General features: G+C 52.4%; 1 protein-coding gene across 2 annotated transcripts; it reads right to left on the bottom strand.

Annotated features, from left to right (window-relative positions):
- Positions 1–1,062: 1,062 nt before the first annotated feature.
- Positions 1,063–9,539, bottom strand: tm9sf4 (transmembrane 9 superfamily protein member 4). 2 transcript variants are annotated; one of them, XM_068744898.1, is made up of 18 exons: positions 9,519–9,539; positions 7,356–7,466; positions 6,909–7,008; positions 6,636–6,792; positions 6,388–6,532; positions 6,091–6,214; positions 5,883–6,004; positions 4,229–4,340; positions 4,079–4,149; positions 3,880–4,012; positions 3,692–3,773; positions 3,529–3,604; positions 3,342–3,425; positions 3,046–3,221; positions 2,396–2,459; positions 2,196–2,315; positions 2,039–2,128; positions 1,063–1,951 (listed from the first exon to the last, which is right to left on the bottom strand). In XM_068744898.1, the coding sequence occupies exons 1-18, from the start codon at positions 9,534–9,536 to the stop codon at positions 1,802–1,804; spliced, it is 1,935 nt and encodes a 644-aa protein (XP_068600999.1). In that variant the 5' UTR covers positions 9,537–9,539; the 3' UTR covers positions 1,063–1,801. The 2 variants fall into 2 exon arrangements, with proteins under 2 accessions (XP_068600999.1, XP_068600992.1); XM_068744891.1 differs by having other exon boundaries at positions 9,522–9,536.
- Positions 9,540–20,169: the final 10,630 nt, after the last annotated feature.

Below are 20,169 nucleotides of genomic sequence, written 5' to 3'. Positions count from 1 at the left end.
GGAATGGGGATCCGTCTCGATTTGACCCTGGAGAATCAGGAATCATCCAGACACCGACCCCTACAAGAAAGTCACCTTCACCTGTGTACAAATATGGCGACTGCCTATCCCCAGATTACTGGAACGCCACACCAATAAATAATCCGGACCCGGGCTCAGCCAGAACAGTACCTTCCGTTTGGTGGTATCCGTTTCGGGTCTGTCCTCCACCACCATGAGGACGGACGGACCAGACGATCACCGACCGGTCTTGACTCCTCAGCGGTGGGGTGGAGGCCCGGCGTCGACGGGCCGCCGTTAGAACCATCCTGATCCGAAGGCCGAGCTGCTTTCTGTGAACAAGAGCCGGACGCCTGGTAGCACAGGGCTGCCACAGGCGGGCAGACACAGGTGGGCAGACACAGGTGGGCTGCAACAGGTGGGCAGACACAGGTGGGCAGACACAGGTGGGCAGACACCGGTGGGCTGCCACAGGTGGGCAGACACCGGTGGGCTGCCACAGGTGGGCTGCCACAGGTGGGCAGACACCGGTGGGCAGACACAGGTGGGCTGTATAGATGCTTGTTGTCAGCTTCGTTTTTCAACAGGTAAAAAAAAAACGCATTCAGAAAATGAAACTCGACCAACGTTTGCATCCGGCTCCGGCTGAGTCGCCTCCCTTCACATCAGAAGCGACGCTTTTAAGAGCCACAACAGATGATAAAGTAGAGCTAAGCTGGAAGAACCTGGGGCTCCGCCTCCGTGACAGGAAGCTGCTGCAGAGCCCGCCCCCTGACCAGAACCAGAACAGTACTAATAAAGACGCTCGGCGTCTCATGTCTCTGTCCTCTCCTCTTTGCTGCGGTTTCAAAAGCAACGAAACGTTCCTGGAGCTTCCCAGCGGGACGTTCCCACGTCCTCCGGGACAGCGGAGGAAAACGGGACGTGTGTGAAATCAATAAACAGAAAGACAGGAAATGAATTCATGCATGTTTGACTTGATCCCTTTGTGAGATGAAAGCAAGCTGGGGAGGGAGGGGGGGGGGGGTATTACAGACACGATCAGCGGCTTTTAGAGGCCGGTAGCAGTCGGTGTGTGGGTGGAGCTAAGACAGGACACATGTCCTCACGCCGGTCTGCCGGCTGGGATCACATGGTACGGAGAGACATTCTGTTGGGTTAGCAAAGCGACACCAGGACATGAACGCTGTAAAAAATAACAACATTTAATTTATCTTTGTGTTACAACCTCCCAGAATCATTCGCATCCAAACCAGTTCACCACAATTTAGACGCCCAAACCCGTCCCCGATCTCCACGACATTTAAAAACAGAAACAAAGACAGCCAATCGGAAAACGGCTGAAAGAAAACAAACCAGAGCGACGAGGAGAATCAAAACACGGAGAAGTTGGGTGGGAAAATGTGCAGAAAGCGTCATCGAGCGTCGGCCCGCCGTGTGTGCGTGTGTGCGCGTGTGTGTGCGCGGTGAGACAGCCGAAGACAAGGGCTGTCCCATTAGAGGACACCTCCCTCCTGCTTCTGTCCTGGAAAGGAGGGAGCGACGCAGAAGAGAGGGGGAAGAGGGAAAGCGAGAAACAGCCGGCGCTTTGCTGTCCTGCCCCTTAACACCAGTGGGCGGGGCTTCTGCGCCGTAAAGGAAAAACCCAACAAAAAACACCCTTCTTGGTTCCGTCCACACGGGTCAGTGCTTGTTGGACACGAAGAATAAAAAACGCACATTAAAAAACAGAATGTGAGCGAATAACCCCCCCCCCCCCCCCTAAAAAACACACGGAGGACAGCAGCAGCGTGGGGACGTCTCAGTCGATTTTGACGGCGGCGTAGATTTTCCTGATGAACATGTAGGCGGCGTAGAAGCCGATGGTTCCCGTCAGCAGCCAGAAGGAGAGGACCATCAGGGCCGTGTAGCCGAAGTACAGCAGGGACGGGATGAACTCCACGATGTCCAGCTGCAGGAGGAAGGGCGCAGGTCAGGGGGGGCGGGGGGGGGACATGCTAGTCATGACGCCGCAGAGGACAAGCCTCCGGGGTGCTACCTTGTTGACAAAGTAGAAGACGGCGTAGATGAGGACGTAGAAGGCGGAGCCTCCCGAAACCAGGAACGTTCTCCACCACCACTGGTAGTCCTGGAAGGGAGGAGAGACAGCAGTGAGCGCGCTCCCAGGCTCCGCCCCCCGGCCGTGGTGCACCCACCTCGGCACAGAGCTGGAAGTAGACCATCACGATGCTGATCTGAGAGCAGGACACCACCAGGATGATGAAGACCAGGAAGAGGAAGCCGAACAGGTAGTAGAACTGGTTCTCCCAGATGGCCTGTGGGGGGGGGGGGCATGTGACGTTACTCAACTAGTACGGAGGTCGCCGTGGAAACGCATTCTAACAGAGGTACTCACGCTGAAAATGAAGAAGAGCTCGATGAACATGGCGCCGAAGGGCAGAATCCCAGCCATCATGATTCTAGAGGAGAGACGAGCCACAGTGAGCGGCCCGGATCAGCCTGATACCGGATCAGTCTGATACCGGATCAGAGAGTCACAGTGAGCAGCCCGGATCAGCCTGATACCAGATCAGCCCGGGACCGGATCAGAGAGTCACAGCGATCGGCCCGGGACCGGATCAGCCCGGGACCGGATCGGCCCGAGACCGGATCAGCGAGTCACAGCGATCGGCCCGGGACCGGATCAGCCCGGGACCGGATCAGCGAGTTACAGCGATCGGCCCGGGACCGGATCAGCCCGGGACCGGATCGGCCCGAGACCGGATCAGAGAGTCACAGTGAGCGGCCCGAGACCGGATCGGCCCGGATCAGCCCGGATCAGCCTGAGACCGGATCAGCCCGGGACCGGATCGGCCCGGGACCGGATCGGCCCGGGACCGGATCAGCCCGAGACCGGATCAGAGAGCCACAGTGAGCGGCCCGAGACCGGAGCAGCCCGGGACCGGAGCAGCCCGGGACCGGAGCAGCCCGGGACCGGAGCAGCCCGAGACCGGAGCAGCCCGAGACCGGATCCGGCTCCTCTCCTGCCCGAATACAAATACTCACCCGACGAACTTGTTCATGTACCAGCGCTGCTCAGGGACCTGCCGCGGGATCTGGTTGGTGCGCACCGGGTTGTCGTACGGCTGCTTGCGGAAGCCAAAGTAGTACCCCAGGTAGACCAGGGGCATGGAGATCCCGAACCACATGCACAGCAGCGCCAGCATGGTGGTGAAGGGAACCTGAAGGCGTGAACGGCGCCGGCGTCAACAACCCACCCCAGAACTAGACTCGTGTTGGCGCTCCCGGCCCGGGAGCCTGAACCTCGGGGTCCGGGTCCGGGTCCGGGTCCGGGTACTCACGGCTCCAGACGAGTGCTCTCCCCAGATGAAGCAGTTGAGGATGAAGCAGACTCCGAGAACGACTGCCGGATACAAAGTGGCCGTCTGCAGCGAAGACAAAGCAAACCGAGCCGAAGCTCCGTCCGTCCGCAGGAAGCCAAACGCACGCCGGGCACGCCGGGGAGGAAAACAAGCGCACACCGCTTACACAAAAGGCTCCTTTCCTCCAGCGATGGCCCTTCAGCGTGCGGTACAGCCTCCCGGCAAAGTAGCCCCCGAACACCCTGGAGAGAGACACGCAGAGTGAACCGGCCCGCCCGAGCAGGAGACGCGTCCTGGACCGAGGGTCAGGAGGGGGACGCGGCGCCTACCCCATGAACATGAAGAGGAAGCAAGCCGTGGTCATCAAGGCTCCCCGGCTGGACGGGGACAGCATGCCCAACATGGCAACGACTAGGACAGACAGTTTCAGCGATGAACAGGCCCCCCGGGGGGGTAAAAGGACTCCCGGGAACAGCTCAGGGCGTTCCCGAGACCGGCCGGCCAGAAAGGGACTCACAGATGACGATGAGAACCATGCAGAAGAGCTGGATCCCCGAGCCCAGCAGAGAGCTGAGGATCATGGGATACCGAGGCGGCCTGAAGACGTCGCCGTGGACGTTCTTCCATCCCGATTCCTCCATGGTGTCCTCCTGGACAGGAAGTCAAATCAATCTACCGAATTATCCTGCTCCCGTTCATCGGGCGAGCTTTCTTACGATGTCGTCCTCTCTGTTGTAGTTCGCGATGTCCTTCCTCAGCGTCCTGATAATGATCATACTCAGAATACCTGAGACAGAAGACACGAGAGACGGGACGCTCAGGACACACCGCGCCTCCTGTGACGTCACGGCAGTCGGTCAGCATACCAGACAGGAAGAAGACGACCACCACCGAGTTGACGATGGAGAACCAGTGGATCTGGACATCGCTCATGGTCAGGTACGTGTCCCACCGGGACGCCCACTTCACCTCGCTCTCCTGCAGAGAGACAGGAGACGCACCTTCAGAGACCCGAAGCTGTATTCTGGACGTCGGTCCAGTCCGGTCCGGCCTGTCCCGGACTCATGGACATTTTATAACCGGTAAGCTGCACTGTTCCGTCTGCACTGCGTGATGATACTCGTTGTAGTGCTGCTAGTACACGTCTGTGTATCCACTCCTGGTTCTGCTGTGTTCTGCACTTGTATGTTTCTTGTAACTAAGGGTGCGTTCCCACTGCACGTGTTTGCTCCCTTTAAAACGGACCAGAGTTCCTTAACTCCGATAATCCGCTCAGTTTGGGCCAGTGGGAACGCGCACCCGGACTCTGAAGAGGATCAAAAAAGTCCGCCTGAAAAGGAGGGTCTCGTCCCTTTCGGCGGAGCAAAGGACGGAGCAACGTACGTAGTGACGCTACGCGGTGCGTCTCTGGAAGAGGAAGTACAGCGAGTACTCCAAGCTGCTCCAAAAAAAATAAAATATGCACTGCTGTGTAGATTTCATTAACTAAATATGCGTTATAATACTGTAATATTTTTTTCAGAACCAGCTACGTACGGATCCTACGCCACGGCGTTTTAACAGTCCAGCGCGGAGCGGAGAATCAGCTGATCAGCAGCGATAGTTTTTCATTCCGTTGTTCTGAACTGATCCGGAGACTTTACGGATCTCCAGCGACTTTGTGTTTGTTAAAAACGGCTAGCGTTGTGTAACATTTATGATTTGGGCCAGAACTAAATGAGCTTCCCTCCTTGAATGAGCAGCAGCCGTTAACTGCGGACTCAAAAAAAAAACATGGGAGAGGGCGGGACTTCCCCTTCTACTTTGCCCAATCGACGAGCGCCCTTTTCAGCCACGCGACGTTGCTCCGAAAGTTCGTTCCGTGATGAAATCACAGTGTGAACGCAGACCTTTCAGCGAATTATAAATGCAGGAATTTGCTCCGAAAGGAGTCCTCTTGGCGCAGTGGGAACGCACCCTTAGTCTATCTTAGGGCTTACGCTACATCATAGCGCTGTAGCTAGCATCCATTATCGTTACCACGGTTACACGCCCTCATTGATTGTGATTCTGGTTGAGGATTGTACGCGTCGTCGCCGTACTCCGCTCGTACTGGCGTGTCCCATCACTTACGGACACCACGGTCATACGCTTCATCTTCATCATCGTCTTCTCCCCGCCCCTCGCGTTCTCTGGACCAATCACCGATCAGGAACACTCACAGGTCCAGCAAGAATCAGGTCAACAATGGAAACCCAACACGGAGACGCGCAGGAGACGAGGACGGGAGGTGGACAACACCTGGACTGAACCAGTGCAGCTAGCTAGCAGCGCTGGGACAGTTAGCGCCACCACCTGGAAGCTACTCGTGTCTCGGGAACACGGGAATGTCGTTACTGCGCACCAGCTCCAGCAGGACAGGCTGCCACCTTCACCTCTCCCCCCCCCCTCTAGCTGTGATTGGTCGGCTGCTCCAGCAGCTATTGCTATTGGCCCGTTGCCGTTGGCGACGATGACCCGGACCACGCAGCAGCGACTCACCTCCCAGCGGACGGAGTAGGTGAAGAGGACCTCGTTCTCCTTGGCGGGGTCAATCTCCTGGGGGGCGGAGCTACTGGCCTCAGGCAAGCTGCAAGTCTTTTCGATGTCCACAGCCTTCAGATCTGAGGACAAGGCGTGGCCGGGGTGAGCGATTGGACGTTGCACCGAGGGACACCCGAGCGTCTTCACCCCGCCGACCGTTACCCACCCTCCACTTTCACGCTTTGGGGTACGACCTCGAACCGCACGACCCTGTAGTTGTGAACTTCTCCTTCCTCAAGCTTCTCCTTGTGGAAGTACAGGATGAAGGACAGATGGTTGTGCAGATAAAACTGGGGGGGGGACACAAAGGGAGAGACGGGACCCGTATTCCCGATCAGGTGCCACGTCCTAGACCTGGTCCGAGTCCTCGTTCAGACGGCACGTTTGTCCAAAGACACACAAATACTAATAAACCCCGCCCCCCCAGGAGGCGGGGTCACCCCTCCAGGAGGGCGCCGCCTACCTTATTGCCGTCAGCGAAGCCCAGCCGGTAGCCGTGCTCAAACTGGATGTCCTTCAGCGGCTCCTTCTTCTGCTCCTCCCCCCCCGCCGCCTCTCTGTTGGGGTAGAACTCCAATCGGGTGGCAACTGGCAGGTTGTCTGCAATGCTGAGAGGAAAGGGCGTTTCACCGGCACGCCAGGCACCAGGACACGGATTCACACGGGCAGCAGGGCGGGGCTCAGCAGCCGGAGGGCGGCGGCCATGCTCACAGGTGGACGTAGTACTCCTCCTGGACGCGCTCAGCGACCAGCTTGCTTTCTGCCACGGTGAGCGTCTTCTTGCTGCACGCCACCTCGCAGTTCCTGTCCGTGTTCATCTCCACCGTGTAGCGGGTGTTCACGATGCGGTCCCCGCGCAGCACCTCGCCTGCAAGACAGACGGCCACGCCTGACAGACGGCCACGCCTGACAGACGGCCACGCCTGACAACAGCGCCCGCAGCGGAACGCAGCGTCGCTGCTCCCCAGCTCACAGTCTACGTACCCAGGTTCTCGCCCTTGTACAGAACCGTGGCCGGCTTACAGAAGGGCAGGGAGTAGTATTCATACGGCAGCTGGGTGCGGGAGCTGGTCAGCTTCACGGCCTGCACGTCGACATCGGGAACAACGGGAACAACGGGAAGAACGGGGGAGGAGACACAGAAACAGAATGTGACCACTTGGGTTTCATTGAACAGAACCCAGGAAGCACGCCGCGGTTCCTGGCGGGCTTCCGTGGACGTCACCGCTCACACCGGCTATTTTCATCTACATTTCTTAAGTACAAATTTGAGTAAAAATAGAGTAAATAGAAGGAACAGATGAGATGCAGAGCTTTAACGGGGTTTCACTGACTTCTGTCCAGGGGGTGGAGGAGATGGACAGACCAGACCCCCCCCCCCAATGTCCCCATAAAAGACAACGCAGGGATGCGTCAACCCAAGCGTCTCACCTTAATATCTACCGTGTCCCCCTTCTGGAAGTCACGGGGAGCGACTCCAGGGACGTAGAAGGGCTGGACCCAAGGCAACAAGGACAGCAGCAGCACGCCCCCCCACGTCTCCTGCAACAGACAACAAAGACGCTCCACGGATGCCGCTTCATTTAGCAAACAACAACGCGCGCCTTTAACTAAGAGACGGCGCTGCGCGTGGGTTCCGGGGCGGGGGCCATTCCACAGGGATCCCAACACGAACAGAGACGGCGCTGCGCGTGGGTTCCGGGGCGGGGGCCATTCCACAGGGCTCCCGACACGAACAGAGACGGCGCTGCGCGTGGGTTCCGGGGCGGGGGCCATTCCACAGGGATCCCAACATGAACAGAGACGGCGCTGCGCGTGGGTTCCGGGGCGGGGGCCATTCCACAGGGATCCCAACATGAACAGAGACGGCGCTGCGCGTGGGTTCCGGGGCGGGGGCCATTCCACAGGGGTCCCAACACGAACAGAGACGGCGCTGCGCTGGGGTTCCGGGGCGGGGGCCATTCCACAGGGCTCCCGACACGAACAGAGACGGCGCTGCGCGTGGGTTCCGGGGCGGGGGCCATTCCACAGGGATCCCGACAAGAACAGAGACGGCGCTGCGCTGGGGTTCCGGGGCGGGGGCCATTCCACAGGGATGGTCTCAGGTTGAACAAAACCTGCAACGCTTCAATTCGCTACTGCGTTACGCGCAGCAGACATGTCTTTGTCAGCCGTGTTCCTGCAGCCGCCGAGAGCGGCCCGACCGGAACCAGCCGCCGGAAGCACTGGAATGTCAGCCACGCTGCATTCCAGGCGGGACGGACCGATTTCCCTCTCGGGCTACGTTCACACGAGCAAGCCGAAGGCACGGAATCCGGATTTTATCGGCCTCGCAGTGACTCACACCGGATTAAAGCGTCTGATCCGAGGCCAGCCTTGTGAATACACTCGGGCGCTCAGAGCCGCCATCGCCAGGCGGCACAGCAAAACCAAAGGAGAGAGGACGCGTCAGAGCGGCCGTCCGGCGGGGTCGGTCCGACACGCACCGAAACGCACTCCGCCTCCAGGCGGACGGCGAAATACCGGTACGTACATGTATTTATTCGTATCGTCACAGACCAACCCCGCTGATCTCTGCATTTACTCAGACCTCATGCACCTGTCCACACCTGGAACACCGACTTGTCTTTTAGTCTGTCCATTCCACCTGTAGCTGAAAGACGCAGAGCAGGCCGGTCTTCCCGAGTACAACTCATCCGGTTTTCCATGGTGACTCCGACAAGGGAAGCTCATGAACTCTCCGACAAATGAATCCCGAAGGAATTCCTTTCATCTTTATCCCAGGCAGCAGGTGGCGCAGCAGAGCGTAAGCTAACTGGCTCGTCTCCGTCCACCTCAACCATGAACCGTCCCTCTAGCGGAAGAGCGTTTAGTGAGGACGGAAAAACTAAATCCTCCAGGTTTAGCCAAGTGCCAGGCCATGTTACCATGGTGACGCCAGGTCACTTTGGAAATAAATGAATGGCACCCAATCCCCTGATGCCGGCGAGCCACGGCACGCGCTCGATTCACGTTTCAACCTGATTGTTCACACGTAAATGCATCAGCTGCATCCTGGTGTGACGTCATCGAGCCACCAGCCGGGTGTCTTTATACACCCATTATCAGCGGGGAGGTGCGTGCTCGTTGTAGCCGGACGGAAAGCGCGGCTTCCGGCGTGAACAGCGACGTATCGGAGAGCCTGAAGACTCGATCAGTGCCGCCTGCAGCGGAGCCGTCGTGACGTCGACACCTTTGATGCTGAAGCCACGGCTGACCGCCGATTGAAGCTAGCGCCGAGCCGAAGCCGGAGCCGAAGCGGAAGCGGAAGCCACTGCTCCCTCTCGGCTGCACAGCAAATGACAGTTCGATACTTTCCACAGAGACTATGAACACGTTAACATTATCGCTCCGTCAGCGGCGTTTAACGCAGCAGCTATGAGAACGAGAAGCTTAAGCTAGCCAGCGGTTAGCTAAGCCGAGCCGCCGGCACGCAGACAGGCTCGACGCGGAACTGCTGCTGCTCCGTCACAGCGAAGCCGCGTGTCCGATTCAGCGAGGAACGACGTCGCAAACGCCACTCCGAAAGGAAAAACAGCTCGCTTCCCTACTTACCACAGCCGCGGCCGCCATTTTGAATACGTGTCATTGGTGACGTCGCGGAAGTAGTCGAAGTACTTCCGGTCTGCTGTCTGTTCGAGTCCGCCGTCTCATCGCCACATAAGACCTCTGCGTGCGGGGCTGGACGCGCACGCGCACACGCACCGCTGACCGTGGTTCTTTTTAGATTATAATGTAATAACGCCTTTATAACCCGGCTAAAACAGCAGGCCATCCTGCCCCTTGACTTCCAGAAACACGACTCGTTGTATTTCCATCACGTTCAGGCGAAAAGCACTATTGTTAAAATGATAACATGATTTCTGCCTGTTGTTAATTCCTTATCATTAACGCTGATCTGGGGATTAATCTACACAAGATGTGTGCGGAACCGGAGGAGGAGCATCAGGAATTATTTTAGCTAAATGCTAATATTGGCTTGCTAGAATGCTCGCGTTAATGTAGCACTACGAGTATTTAGAAATACTTAAAGGACTTTAAAGTCACATGAGGGTCTGAACAAAAAGTTTATACCTCTCTATTTAATAGATGTTGAAACAAATTTTGAAATGGAGAGAAAAAAAAAGTGCTTTTTTTTCTTTTGTCAGTATATTTCTTTTGTTTTGGTCACCACAACAAAAAACAGAAGAAGAAGAAAAGTCCTCAGGAGTTACTGCAGGTGTCAAATGACCCGTCAACACAGACGTGGTCCTGAAGCAACGAACCCTCCTCTCGTCCCTCGTCCCTCGTCCCTCGTCCCTCGTCTCTCGTCTCTCGTCCCTCGTCCCTCGTCTCTCGTCCCTCGTCTCTCGTCTCTCGTCTCTCGTCTCTCGTCTCTCGTCTCTCGTCCCTCGTCTCTCGTCCCTCGTCCCTCGTCCCTCGTCTCTCGTCTCTCGTCTCTCGTCCCTCGTCCCTCGTCTCTCGTCTCTCGTCCCTCGTCCCTCGTCTCTCGTCCCTCGTCTCTCGTCCCTCGTCTCTCGTCTCTCGTCTCTCGTCTCTCGTCCCTCGTCTCTCGTCCCTCGTCTCTCGTCTCTCGTCTCTTGTCTCTTGTCTCTTGTCTCTTGTCTCTCGTCTCTCGTCTCTTGTCTCGCGTCTCTCGTCCCTCGTCTCTCAGGATACTGAAACCGCGGGTGAGGAACGCCGTGGCGTGCTTTGAAGTCGTCTGGAGCGCCCCGGGTGAGTTTGTCATAGATTCTGTTTTCCTGCCTGCAGGGGGCAGTAGCAGCACTAGAACCCCCCCCCCCCCACCCCCCCCAGCCACTCAGCAGCACTAGAACCCCCCCCCCCCCCCCCCAGCCCAGCAGCTAGCTGCAGCATTGCTAATGCAGCGTGCCCAACCAATCAGAAGACGGCAGTGGTTCAGGGATATTCTGTCTCATTTGTCTTCTGATTGAATAAATCAAAGCATTCTGATTGGGTGGGGGCCGCTGAGGGGGGGGGGGGGCTGCATGTCCTATGTTACCTGTATGTGGTCCAGCTGTGACTAATGTCGCGTCTCCCTCGTCTTCACAGAGAGGAAGCCGAAGCGGAACCAGGAGAAGCCGCTCGTCCAGCGAGGACAGCGACGCAGACACCGCACACACCTGTCCCCTGCATCAACCAGGTAACGCACACACCTGTCCCCTGCATCGACCAGGTAACGCACACACCTGTCCCCTGCATCGACCAGGTAACGCACACACCTGTCCCCTGCATCGACCAGGTAACGCACACACCTGTCCCCTGCATCGACCAGGTAACGCACACACCTGTCCCCTGCATCGACCAGGTAACGCACACACCTGTCCCCTGCATCGACCAGGTAACGCACACACCTGTCCCCTGCATCGACCAGGTAACGCACACACCTGTCCCCTGCATCGACCAGGTAACGCACACACCTGTCCCCTGCATCGACCAGGTAACGCACACACCTGTCCCCTGCATCGACCAGGTAACGCACACACCTGTCCCCTGCATCGACCAGGTAACGCACACACCTGTCCCCTGCATCGACCAGGTAACGCACACACCTGTCCCCTGCATCAACCAGGTAACGCACACACCTGTCCCCTGCATCGACCAGGTAACGCACACACCTGTCCCCTGGCAGCAGGGCGGAGCTTCTGCATCGTGATGCGTTTAGCCGTTAGCAGTTATTTCACTGTGTTTCGATGTGAATCCTGTTTTTCAGGTGACGGTCGTCTGCATCGTCTTCCGCAGACGGTCACCCGCAGTGACCAGAGCAGCGCCCTCCGCAGGTTGGAGGTGGTGTTTGCTCCCCATCAGGCTCGGGACGGGCGTGACGCCGCCGTCTGGAGGGAGGGGCTCCGAGGAGTCACAGACTCTGGCGCGTAGACTGTATGCAAGCACGCCCATGAATATACATGTATATATTTATACACACATGTATATAATAGACTGTGTTGGAACTGAATCAGGTAAAAGTGTGCAGACACAAGTTTTCATGTTTAATAAATTAATCATTCCTTTTTCATGTCATTTTGATTGATTCTAATTTAAATTATGATTTTTTCTGCTGCTCTGCGATCAATTGTTTCTATTGGTTCAAACGATGCTCTCGTTCAGGCGGGTTCCAATCGAAGAAGAAGAATCTCTTTGGCTGAAATTTGTTCTCTGCCTTTATCCAATCCTCCAAGGGAACGGCAGGCTGGCATCGCTCGGCCCTACGATGAGATCTGGGCCCGCCGAGCCACCGTACTGCCTGTAAAATGCCCCCTCAGAGCTTCCTCCAACCTTCACCTGGTGAAGATCCGGCCCCTCCGAGCTTCAGCAGCTCCCAACGCCTCACGATTGAGTCACGGCTCCGACTGAAGGCCTCCTTAAAGGATCGTGGCTTTTGCCGCCGGGCGTCTGCTGCTCCAGCAACAAGCAAAGTTGCTGAAGAGAGAAGCTCATGAGGAAGCTCAGCCGTCTTCATGAATAAAGATGAGGGGAGCAGCGCTGTTCTTGATTTCAGCTCCGTTTGCTCCCCGAGGAGAGTAAAGGTGATCATTTACTAAGACGTAGAGTTCAGGTAAACGTAATACAACGTTTCATCAAAGGATCTTTTTAGTAATTGCATGAAAGTTTTTTCTGGATAATGTAAGCAAAATTACAAGATGGCGTCCCCCCCATCTTGATCGCGTCAACGCATCGGAGTAACGTTCAGCATCAGTTCATAAGCAGGGACGGACAGATGGAAAGTAGCCTTTGGCTAGTTCTGCCATATCTACATTTTAAACGTTTCTGATTCTGATATTTCATATACGAGTGTCTGAGAACTGCGATAACTTGTGGGAAAAAGAGTTTGAAGGATGAGAGCATTGAATGACAGAAACTAGTTGTGATGAGAATCATGAGAGTTTGTGCAGCCGAACAAACCTCGGCCCAAGCTTTGTGTTTCAGAAGTGAATTCTCTCTTTCATTCACCGCGTTGTCACGCAATGATCGGAGGAATATAATCTCACCAAACTTTATATTGTAACAGTTCTCGTTTCAGCGTCCGGCGGACGCTACAATATGATGCACTTGCAATAGCTATTAAACAAGCATTACACCACCAATATCTAATAATTGCTTCTGTCGTTCGCGTTCACGTTTTTCTGTGTCATGATTTCCACATTCTTGTTTTTTAATCGGGGTTCTTGGTCTCGATGCGCCGAAGCCGTTTCGAACCCTTCCCTGCTCGTTAACGGAGCTGATCAGCTGTTGATCGGTGTTTTGAGTCCGGCTCTTTTCCCGGAGGTCGTCGGCTCCTCCTCCATTCGCAAAGAAGCTCTCAAAAGACGTTTTTATTTTTATTTATTTTATTTTCGCTAGTTCGCGGTCTGTTTTTAGTAACGTATCACCGTAACCGCGTAAAGTATAATAAAAATTCACAGGCGAATGTTACGGTGGAGTACATCCGGTCGTTTTTCAAAATAAAACATCTTTTTGACGCTATTTTTTTAAATTTATTTATTCATTAAAGTTAACACGTTTACCATTAAGACAAACACTTCCGCACTAAACTATCACGTGACACGTATGGACCAATCACCAAAGCTAATTTTTAAAGCCATGGTGCTTTCATCTCAATGTCTGCTGGAGGTTAATTTCAGAGCTTTGATGTTCAACTGCCCTGCCTATATAAAGCCCAGCCCAGGCAGTCAGAACCTCATTGCGTTTTGATTGCTGGTGGTGTGTGGAGCTTGGTGTCGTGTTTGGAGATTGGTTTAGTGCTTGGAGCTTGGATAGTGTTTTTGGATATTGGTATATCCTTTTTGGATTAGGTTTGTGTACGGACCTAACCCGAATGCAGCAGGCGAGTTTCAACGCCATGGCCGATGGCCCGGATCCACACGGTAATTTGCACCATTAGCTCATTTTTGTATTTTACACATTTCAGACGATTGACTCTGATCCTGTTTCTGTAGTTGGAGATAACCGGGTGACCAAGCGATGGAAATCCCCGGGTCTTCTGCGGTGGTTGCGGCGGCGGTTGCACCGGCAGAAATACAAGATCTCTCCCGCGGCTGAGCCCATCTCAGAGGTGAGATAATCGATCATTTAGTTGTCTTGTGTTTTTTATTGATTTATTTACTTATTAATTTAGCTGGAAGTAAGAATAGACGGTGCAAACATTTCTGTCTTCTCCCTGACTGAGTTAAACTTATTAGCTAGGACAGTTGGACTAGTTACCATTGCATTGTTCATTTTAAGATCAATACATTTGTTTGAGTCTTTAACGTCTTTGCCAAGTAATTTATTCAGATTTTGCCAGTTTATTTTTGCATTCCCCTTTGCTTCCACAATGATATCCATAAAGAATTTTGCTTTAGCCTTTCACAGACTTTGAGTTATTTTATTTCTTAAACATGTAACTGTTTGTCTTTCTGTAGTGAGACCAGTTTTAAATGATTTTTTAAGTTGTGGTCCATTATTTTCCTGCGTTCATCGTTTAACCAAGGCAATGAATTCCTTTATGTTATTGCAGCATCCGGCTCAGCTCGCTGAAACCCCAGCTGAGCCCGATCACACCCCGGCTGAGCTCGCCCAAACCCCGGCTGAGCTCGCCCAAACCCCGGCTGAGCTCGCCCAAACCCCGGCTGAGCTCGCCCAAACCCCGGTTGAGCTCGCCCAAACCCCGGTTGAGCTCGCCCAAACCCCGGCTGAGCTCGCCGAAATCCCGGCTGAGCTCGCCCAAACCCCGGCTGAGCTCGCCCAAACCCCGGTTGAGCTCGCCCAAACCCCGGCTGAGCTCGCCGAAATCCCGGCTGAGCTCGCCCAAACCCCGGCTGAGCTCGCCGAAATCCCGGCTGAGCTCGCCCAAACCCCGGCTGAGCTCGCCCAAACCCCGGTTGAGCCCGATGACACCCCGGCTCCCATCTCAGAGGTGAGATAATCGATCATTTAGTTGTCTTGTGTATTTTATTTATTTATTTACTTATTAATTTATTTGATAGGGACAGTGCACGTTAATGAACATCTTACAGACGCATCTAATAGACGTAATATGCCGGATTTTAGCAAAAATGCTAGTTTACATCTGCAAACATGGAATGACATTGGTTTTCTATCAAAGACCTTTAACGATTCTTGATAGTGATTCTATGATTTTGCATGTATTTACACCTGCCAGCGACCAACATGTAATGCAATATTCAATGTGTGAGAAAATCATTGATTGCAGAAACATTCTAGCAGCCCCAATTAATTTATTCAGATTTTGCCAGTTTATTTTTGCATTCCCCTTTGCCTCCACAATGATATCCATAAAGAATTTTGCTTTAGCCTTTCACAGACTTCGAGTTATTTTATTTCTTAAACATGTAACTGTTTGTCTTTCTGTAGTGAGACCAGTTTTAAATGATTTTTTAAGTTGTGGTCCATTATTTTCCTGCGTTCATCATTTAACCAAGGCAATGAATTCCTTTATGTTATTGCAGCATCCGGCTCAGCTCGCTGAAACCCCAGCTGAGCCCGATTACACCCCGGCTGAGCTCGCCGAAATCGCGGCTAAGCTCGCCGAAATCGCGGCTGAGCTCGCCGAAATCGCGGCTGAGCTCGCCCAAACCCCGGTTGAGCCCGATGACGCCCCGGCTCCCATCTCAGAGGTGAGATAATCGATCATTTAGTTGTCTTGTGTATTTTATTTATTTATTTACTTATTAATTTATTTGATAGGGACAGTGCACGTTAATGAACATCTTACAGACGCATCTAATAGACGTAATATGCCGGATTTTAGCAAAAATGCTAGTTTACATCTGCAAACATGTAATGCAATATTCAATGTGTGAGAAAATCATTGATTGCAGAAACATTCTAGCAGCCCCAATTAATTTATTCAGATTTTGCCAGTTTATTTTTGCATTCCCCTTTGCTTCCACAATGATATCCATAAAGAATTTTGCTTTAGCCTTTCACAGACTTCGAGTTATTTTATTTCTTAAACATGTAACTGTTTGTCTTTCTGTAGTGAGACCAGTTTTAAATGATTTTTTAAGTTGTGGTCCATTATTTTCCTGCGTTCATCATTTAACCAAGGCAATGAATTCCTTTATGTTATTGCAGCAACCGGCTCAGCTCGCTGAAACCCCAGCTGAGCCCGATCACACCCCGGCTGAGCTCGCCGAAATCGCGGCTAAGCTCGCCGAAATCGCGGCTGAGCTCGCCGAAATCGCGGCTGAGCTCGCCCAAAACCCGGCTGAGCTCGCCCAAACCCCGGTTGAGCCCGATGACACCCCGGCTCCCATCTCAGAGGTGAGATAATCGATCATTTAGTTGTCTTGTGTATTTTATTTATTTATTTACTTATTAATTTATTTGACAGGGACAGTGCACGTTAATGAACATCTTACAGACGCATCTAATAGACGTAATATGCCGGATTTTAGCAAAAATGCTAGTTTACATCTGCAAACATGTAATGCAATATTCAATGTGTGAGAAAATCATTGATTGCAGAAACATTCTAGCAGCCCCAAGTGTTATGAAAGGTCGTATTTGCTTAAAATTGTTCAGGTTGAATTTCACTGTATTCTTATTCTATTAATGCGGCTCTTGAGAGATAGTGTGGAATCAAGTGTCACTCCGAGGTACTTGAATTCAGAGACAATTTGTAGTTCCTGTCCTCCCAAAAATACACCTGAATGTTTGACGTCCAGAGGTTGCTTTGAGAACATCATACAAACAGTCTAACGTTTTAAGTTGTGGTCCATTATTTTCCTGCATTCATCGTTTAACCAAGGCAATGAATTCCTTTATGTTATTGCAGCAACCGGCTCAGCTCGCTGAAACCCCAGCTGAGCTCGCAGAGTCCCCGGCTGAGCATGCAGCGACTCTGGCTCCCTCACGGCGGACACCGCCTAAAAAACCTCCGCGGATATTCGCCTACACTTCCCCAATGATCCCTCGGCCGAAATTCCAGATCCCTGCCATGGAGTTCCCTCCGCCGATCTATCAACTCCCTCCCGAGACGCACCTTTTATTTCCAAGGATGTTTCGGATGTTCCCCTTCCCTTTGGTGGAGGTCCCTGCGGGGAGAGCCACGCTCCCTCCCGTAGAGACTCTGGCTCAGCCCGCTGACCCCCCGGCTGAGCCCGATGACACCCCGGCTCCCATCCCAGAGGTGAGATCATTGATCATTCAGTTTTCTTGTGTTTTTTATGTTATTGCAGCTCCGGTGCCCCCCCCCCCCCCCTTTAGGGTTTTATGAATGAACATGTGTTTTTCTCCTCCTTCTCCAGCCGGCGTTGAATGAAGCAGCGACTCCGGCTCCCCGGCGTTGGTGGCGGCGACGGTGGTGGCGACGGAGGTGGCGATCGAAACGCCCTCACCTCTAGACGGGAGATAAGTGAAGAAACGAGTCGGGATACATAACACAGCCGAATCACAACCTCCCAACTCGCCAGAACAATCCACCGACTCTGCGAAGATAAATTAGCTCCACCAGCATAGACCCAGCCCCCCCCCCCCCCTGTAAAGACCCACGTCCTGGCTTCCCCCAGTGCAGAGCCAAACTCCCCCCAATGCTGCGACCGTAGGCTGGCCCGGGACGTACCTCCGCCTTGCAGCCAGCCGTTGGAAACCACACGATGGAACATGGAACACCTATAACAGAGCGGGACACCCCGGAAGTCGTCCGACGTCCTGGGACAGACGTCTGAGAACAGCTGAGCAAACACCCTTTGGCCTTTCTCGATCAATATCAGTCTTTGATCGGCGTTTGTCTCCTGGAATACGACTGGGACGAAGGTGAACACATCATCGCGCCACTACGCCACCATTAAGCTAACATCGGAGAACCTCACTGTTTAAGTGTTGCACAAGCGAAGCAGTGAATCGACATAATCAGTCACAGCTGCTTATAATGCAATTACACGTTGTTACACGTCGCTGTAATACCAACAGCTGCATTATGTGTATAAAATATAGTCAAATAAAATATAGATTTTATACAGCAAAGCTTTTAAGACGCATGGCTGTGCATGTGTGTTCCCCTGTGTTTGCTCACTCAACCGGCCCTGCAGGTTTTCAATGACGTTTCCACAGCTTCAGAACCACCTCTCTGCATGTCGTGGCGCAGTTCCAAACGTCCCCCCCCCCCCCCCCCCTCGCCATGGCATTCTTGTAAATGACATTTTGTCCCAAGTTATGTATTGTAAATTATGTATATATTTTGAAATAAAGTGCTTGTTTTTGGTCAGTATATTTTTTTTGTTTTGGTCACCACAACAAAAAAACAGAAGAAGAAGAAAAGTCCTCAGGAGTTACTGCAGGTGTCGAATGACGCATCAACAACACCGGCCTGGCGTGGGGTTCGAACTCGCCTCGTTGATTCTCTGTTTTGACCGGAGGCGTAGCTCCGCCCACTGAGACTAGCCCAGCCAATGAGGCTCCTTTCTGCTCTGTTTCATTGTACTGAGCCAGCGGCCATGCGCAAATGGCTCCAGAGGAGGGCCGCGCTGCGCCAGTCTACCAGGACACCTGGCTTCACTGGCTTACATGCATACCTGTCAGCCTCCACGGCGCCATGGCCTTACAATCCGTTTTATTTTTCCTTACAAAATACAAAATAATCGGACACCATATATTTTTTTTAAAATGCGTTTATTTATGTACATAGTTGGACATTATTAACTATGATACAGTTTAACATTTGATATTTTACACTTGTTTCGTTATATTCTTCTATACACACGAAGTACATGCTTAATAAATTATGTAAAGGAGCAAAATGAGCATCCATTGATCGATAGGTTTTCGAGATTTCTACGTTTTTGGCGTGGCTCTTTGTATCTAAATGCGTCTTTAAATCATAGAAACCGGAGGCAGCTATTTTCACGTCTTTTTTGCAAGCAACACAATACGAATATTCCACACCTTTCTTCGAAGCTTGTATCAATCCCTCGTATCGTCCTGACATTTGCTCCCACTCGTTTCGTTTGCGACGAAAAAATGATACGGAATGTAGGCTACCGCGGCGAACTAGTTTGATTTGCCGTTTCCTGATATTCGGTGCATACCGGATGGTACCCATAATGTTCAAATTTGCATTTCTCCGTACAGATTTTCTTCTACGCCGTACATGTTTTAAAATGCATAAAAACCGTACTTTGTACGGCAAAAACGTACTGGTTGACAGGTATGGATATGACAAAGTATAAGTATATATGAGTATATATATCGTTTTGCCCGGGGGTTCTGAACCGAAGCCGCAGGCTAACAGAAACTTTGCATGTCTCATGTCAAACACAGGTCGTCCCTCGTTACTACGCTTTTATGGTTGTTTTCATGAAGACGTCAAAGTGACATCACGACAGTCGGCTTGTAATTCAGTACACGTTGCTCCCTATAAACCTACATGTACATAACGGTACACCTCGGACGAGTCGCCAGCGCACCGTGGGGCCACACACACACTCACACGCTACGGACAATTTGGAGGAACCCGGAGAGAACCCAAGTGGACAAGGGGAGAACATGCAAACTCCACACAGATAGGATTTGAACCCGGCATCTTCTTGCTGTGAAGCGCTACCCTCTACGCCACCGTGCATTTTCTTAATCACTACTGTTTTAACTCCTCTTTCTCATTCATTTTTAAAGGTTGCCATTTTATTGCAACTATTGCTCTACTCCCCCCCCCCCCCCCCCAGCTTTATTGATAAAGTTCCTACAGATTGTTCTTGATACCTATTAGTTGTTGATAAAGTTTATACAAAATAACCTGGGATTTGCCTCCACCGAGTGAAACGCACCCAAACAAGCAAGTCAACAGAAATTTCACAAACACATTTGGATTTCAAAACAATTTAATGGAATAAAAATAAAATAAACGAAATCTGCATTTGAACGAGCATTGAAAAAGACATCCACGAATCAGTCCTCTCACATCAACAGAAAGTCTCAAAGATCTGCTGTTGAAGACGTCCCAAATGGACGTGGACACACAGACACCCATTTCAGTTTAACAATCTTTACACCCATTGGATCAGAGTTTTGCTCTTTGGACTTTAACTGCCAAATCAAAAGTCATGGAATTATAATGTCTTGAAATGAATGCTCTTGTTTTGGGGACCCCTGACCCCCCACCTTCAGATATCTGTGGCTACTCAGAGCCACTTTTAAAATAACTGCCATAGAAAAGCGCTCGAGATTGCTTCTAACAAATCGTCAGATTACAAAACGATCAATCGAG

This window comes from Brachionichthys hirsutus, chromosome 2, assembly GCF_040956055.1.
Source record: "Brachionichthys hirsutus isolate HB-005 chromosome 2, CSIRO-AGI_Bhir_v1, whole genome shotgun sequence".
Lineage (NCBI taxonomy): Eukaryota > Metazoa > Chordata > Actinopteri > Lophiiformes > Brachionichthyidae > Brachionichthys > Brachionichthys hirsutus.
Note: the sequence above shows the minus strand (reverse complement) of the source record. Positions and strands in the feature narration are given on the sequence as shown.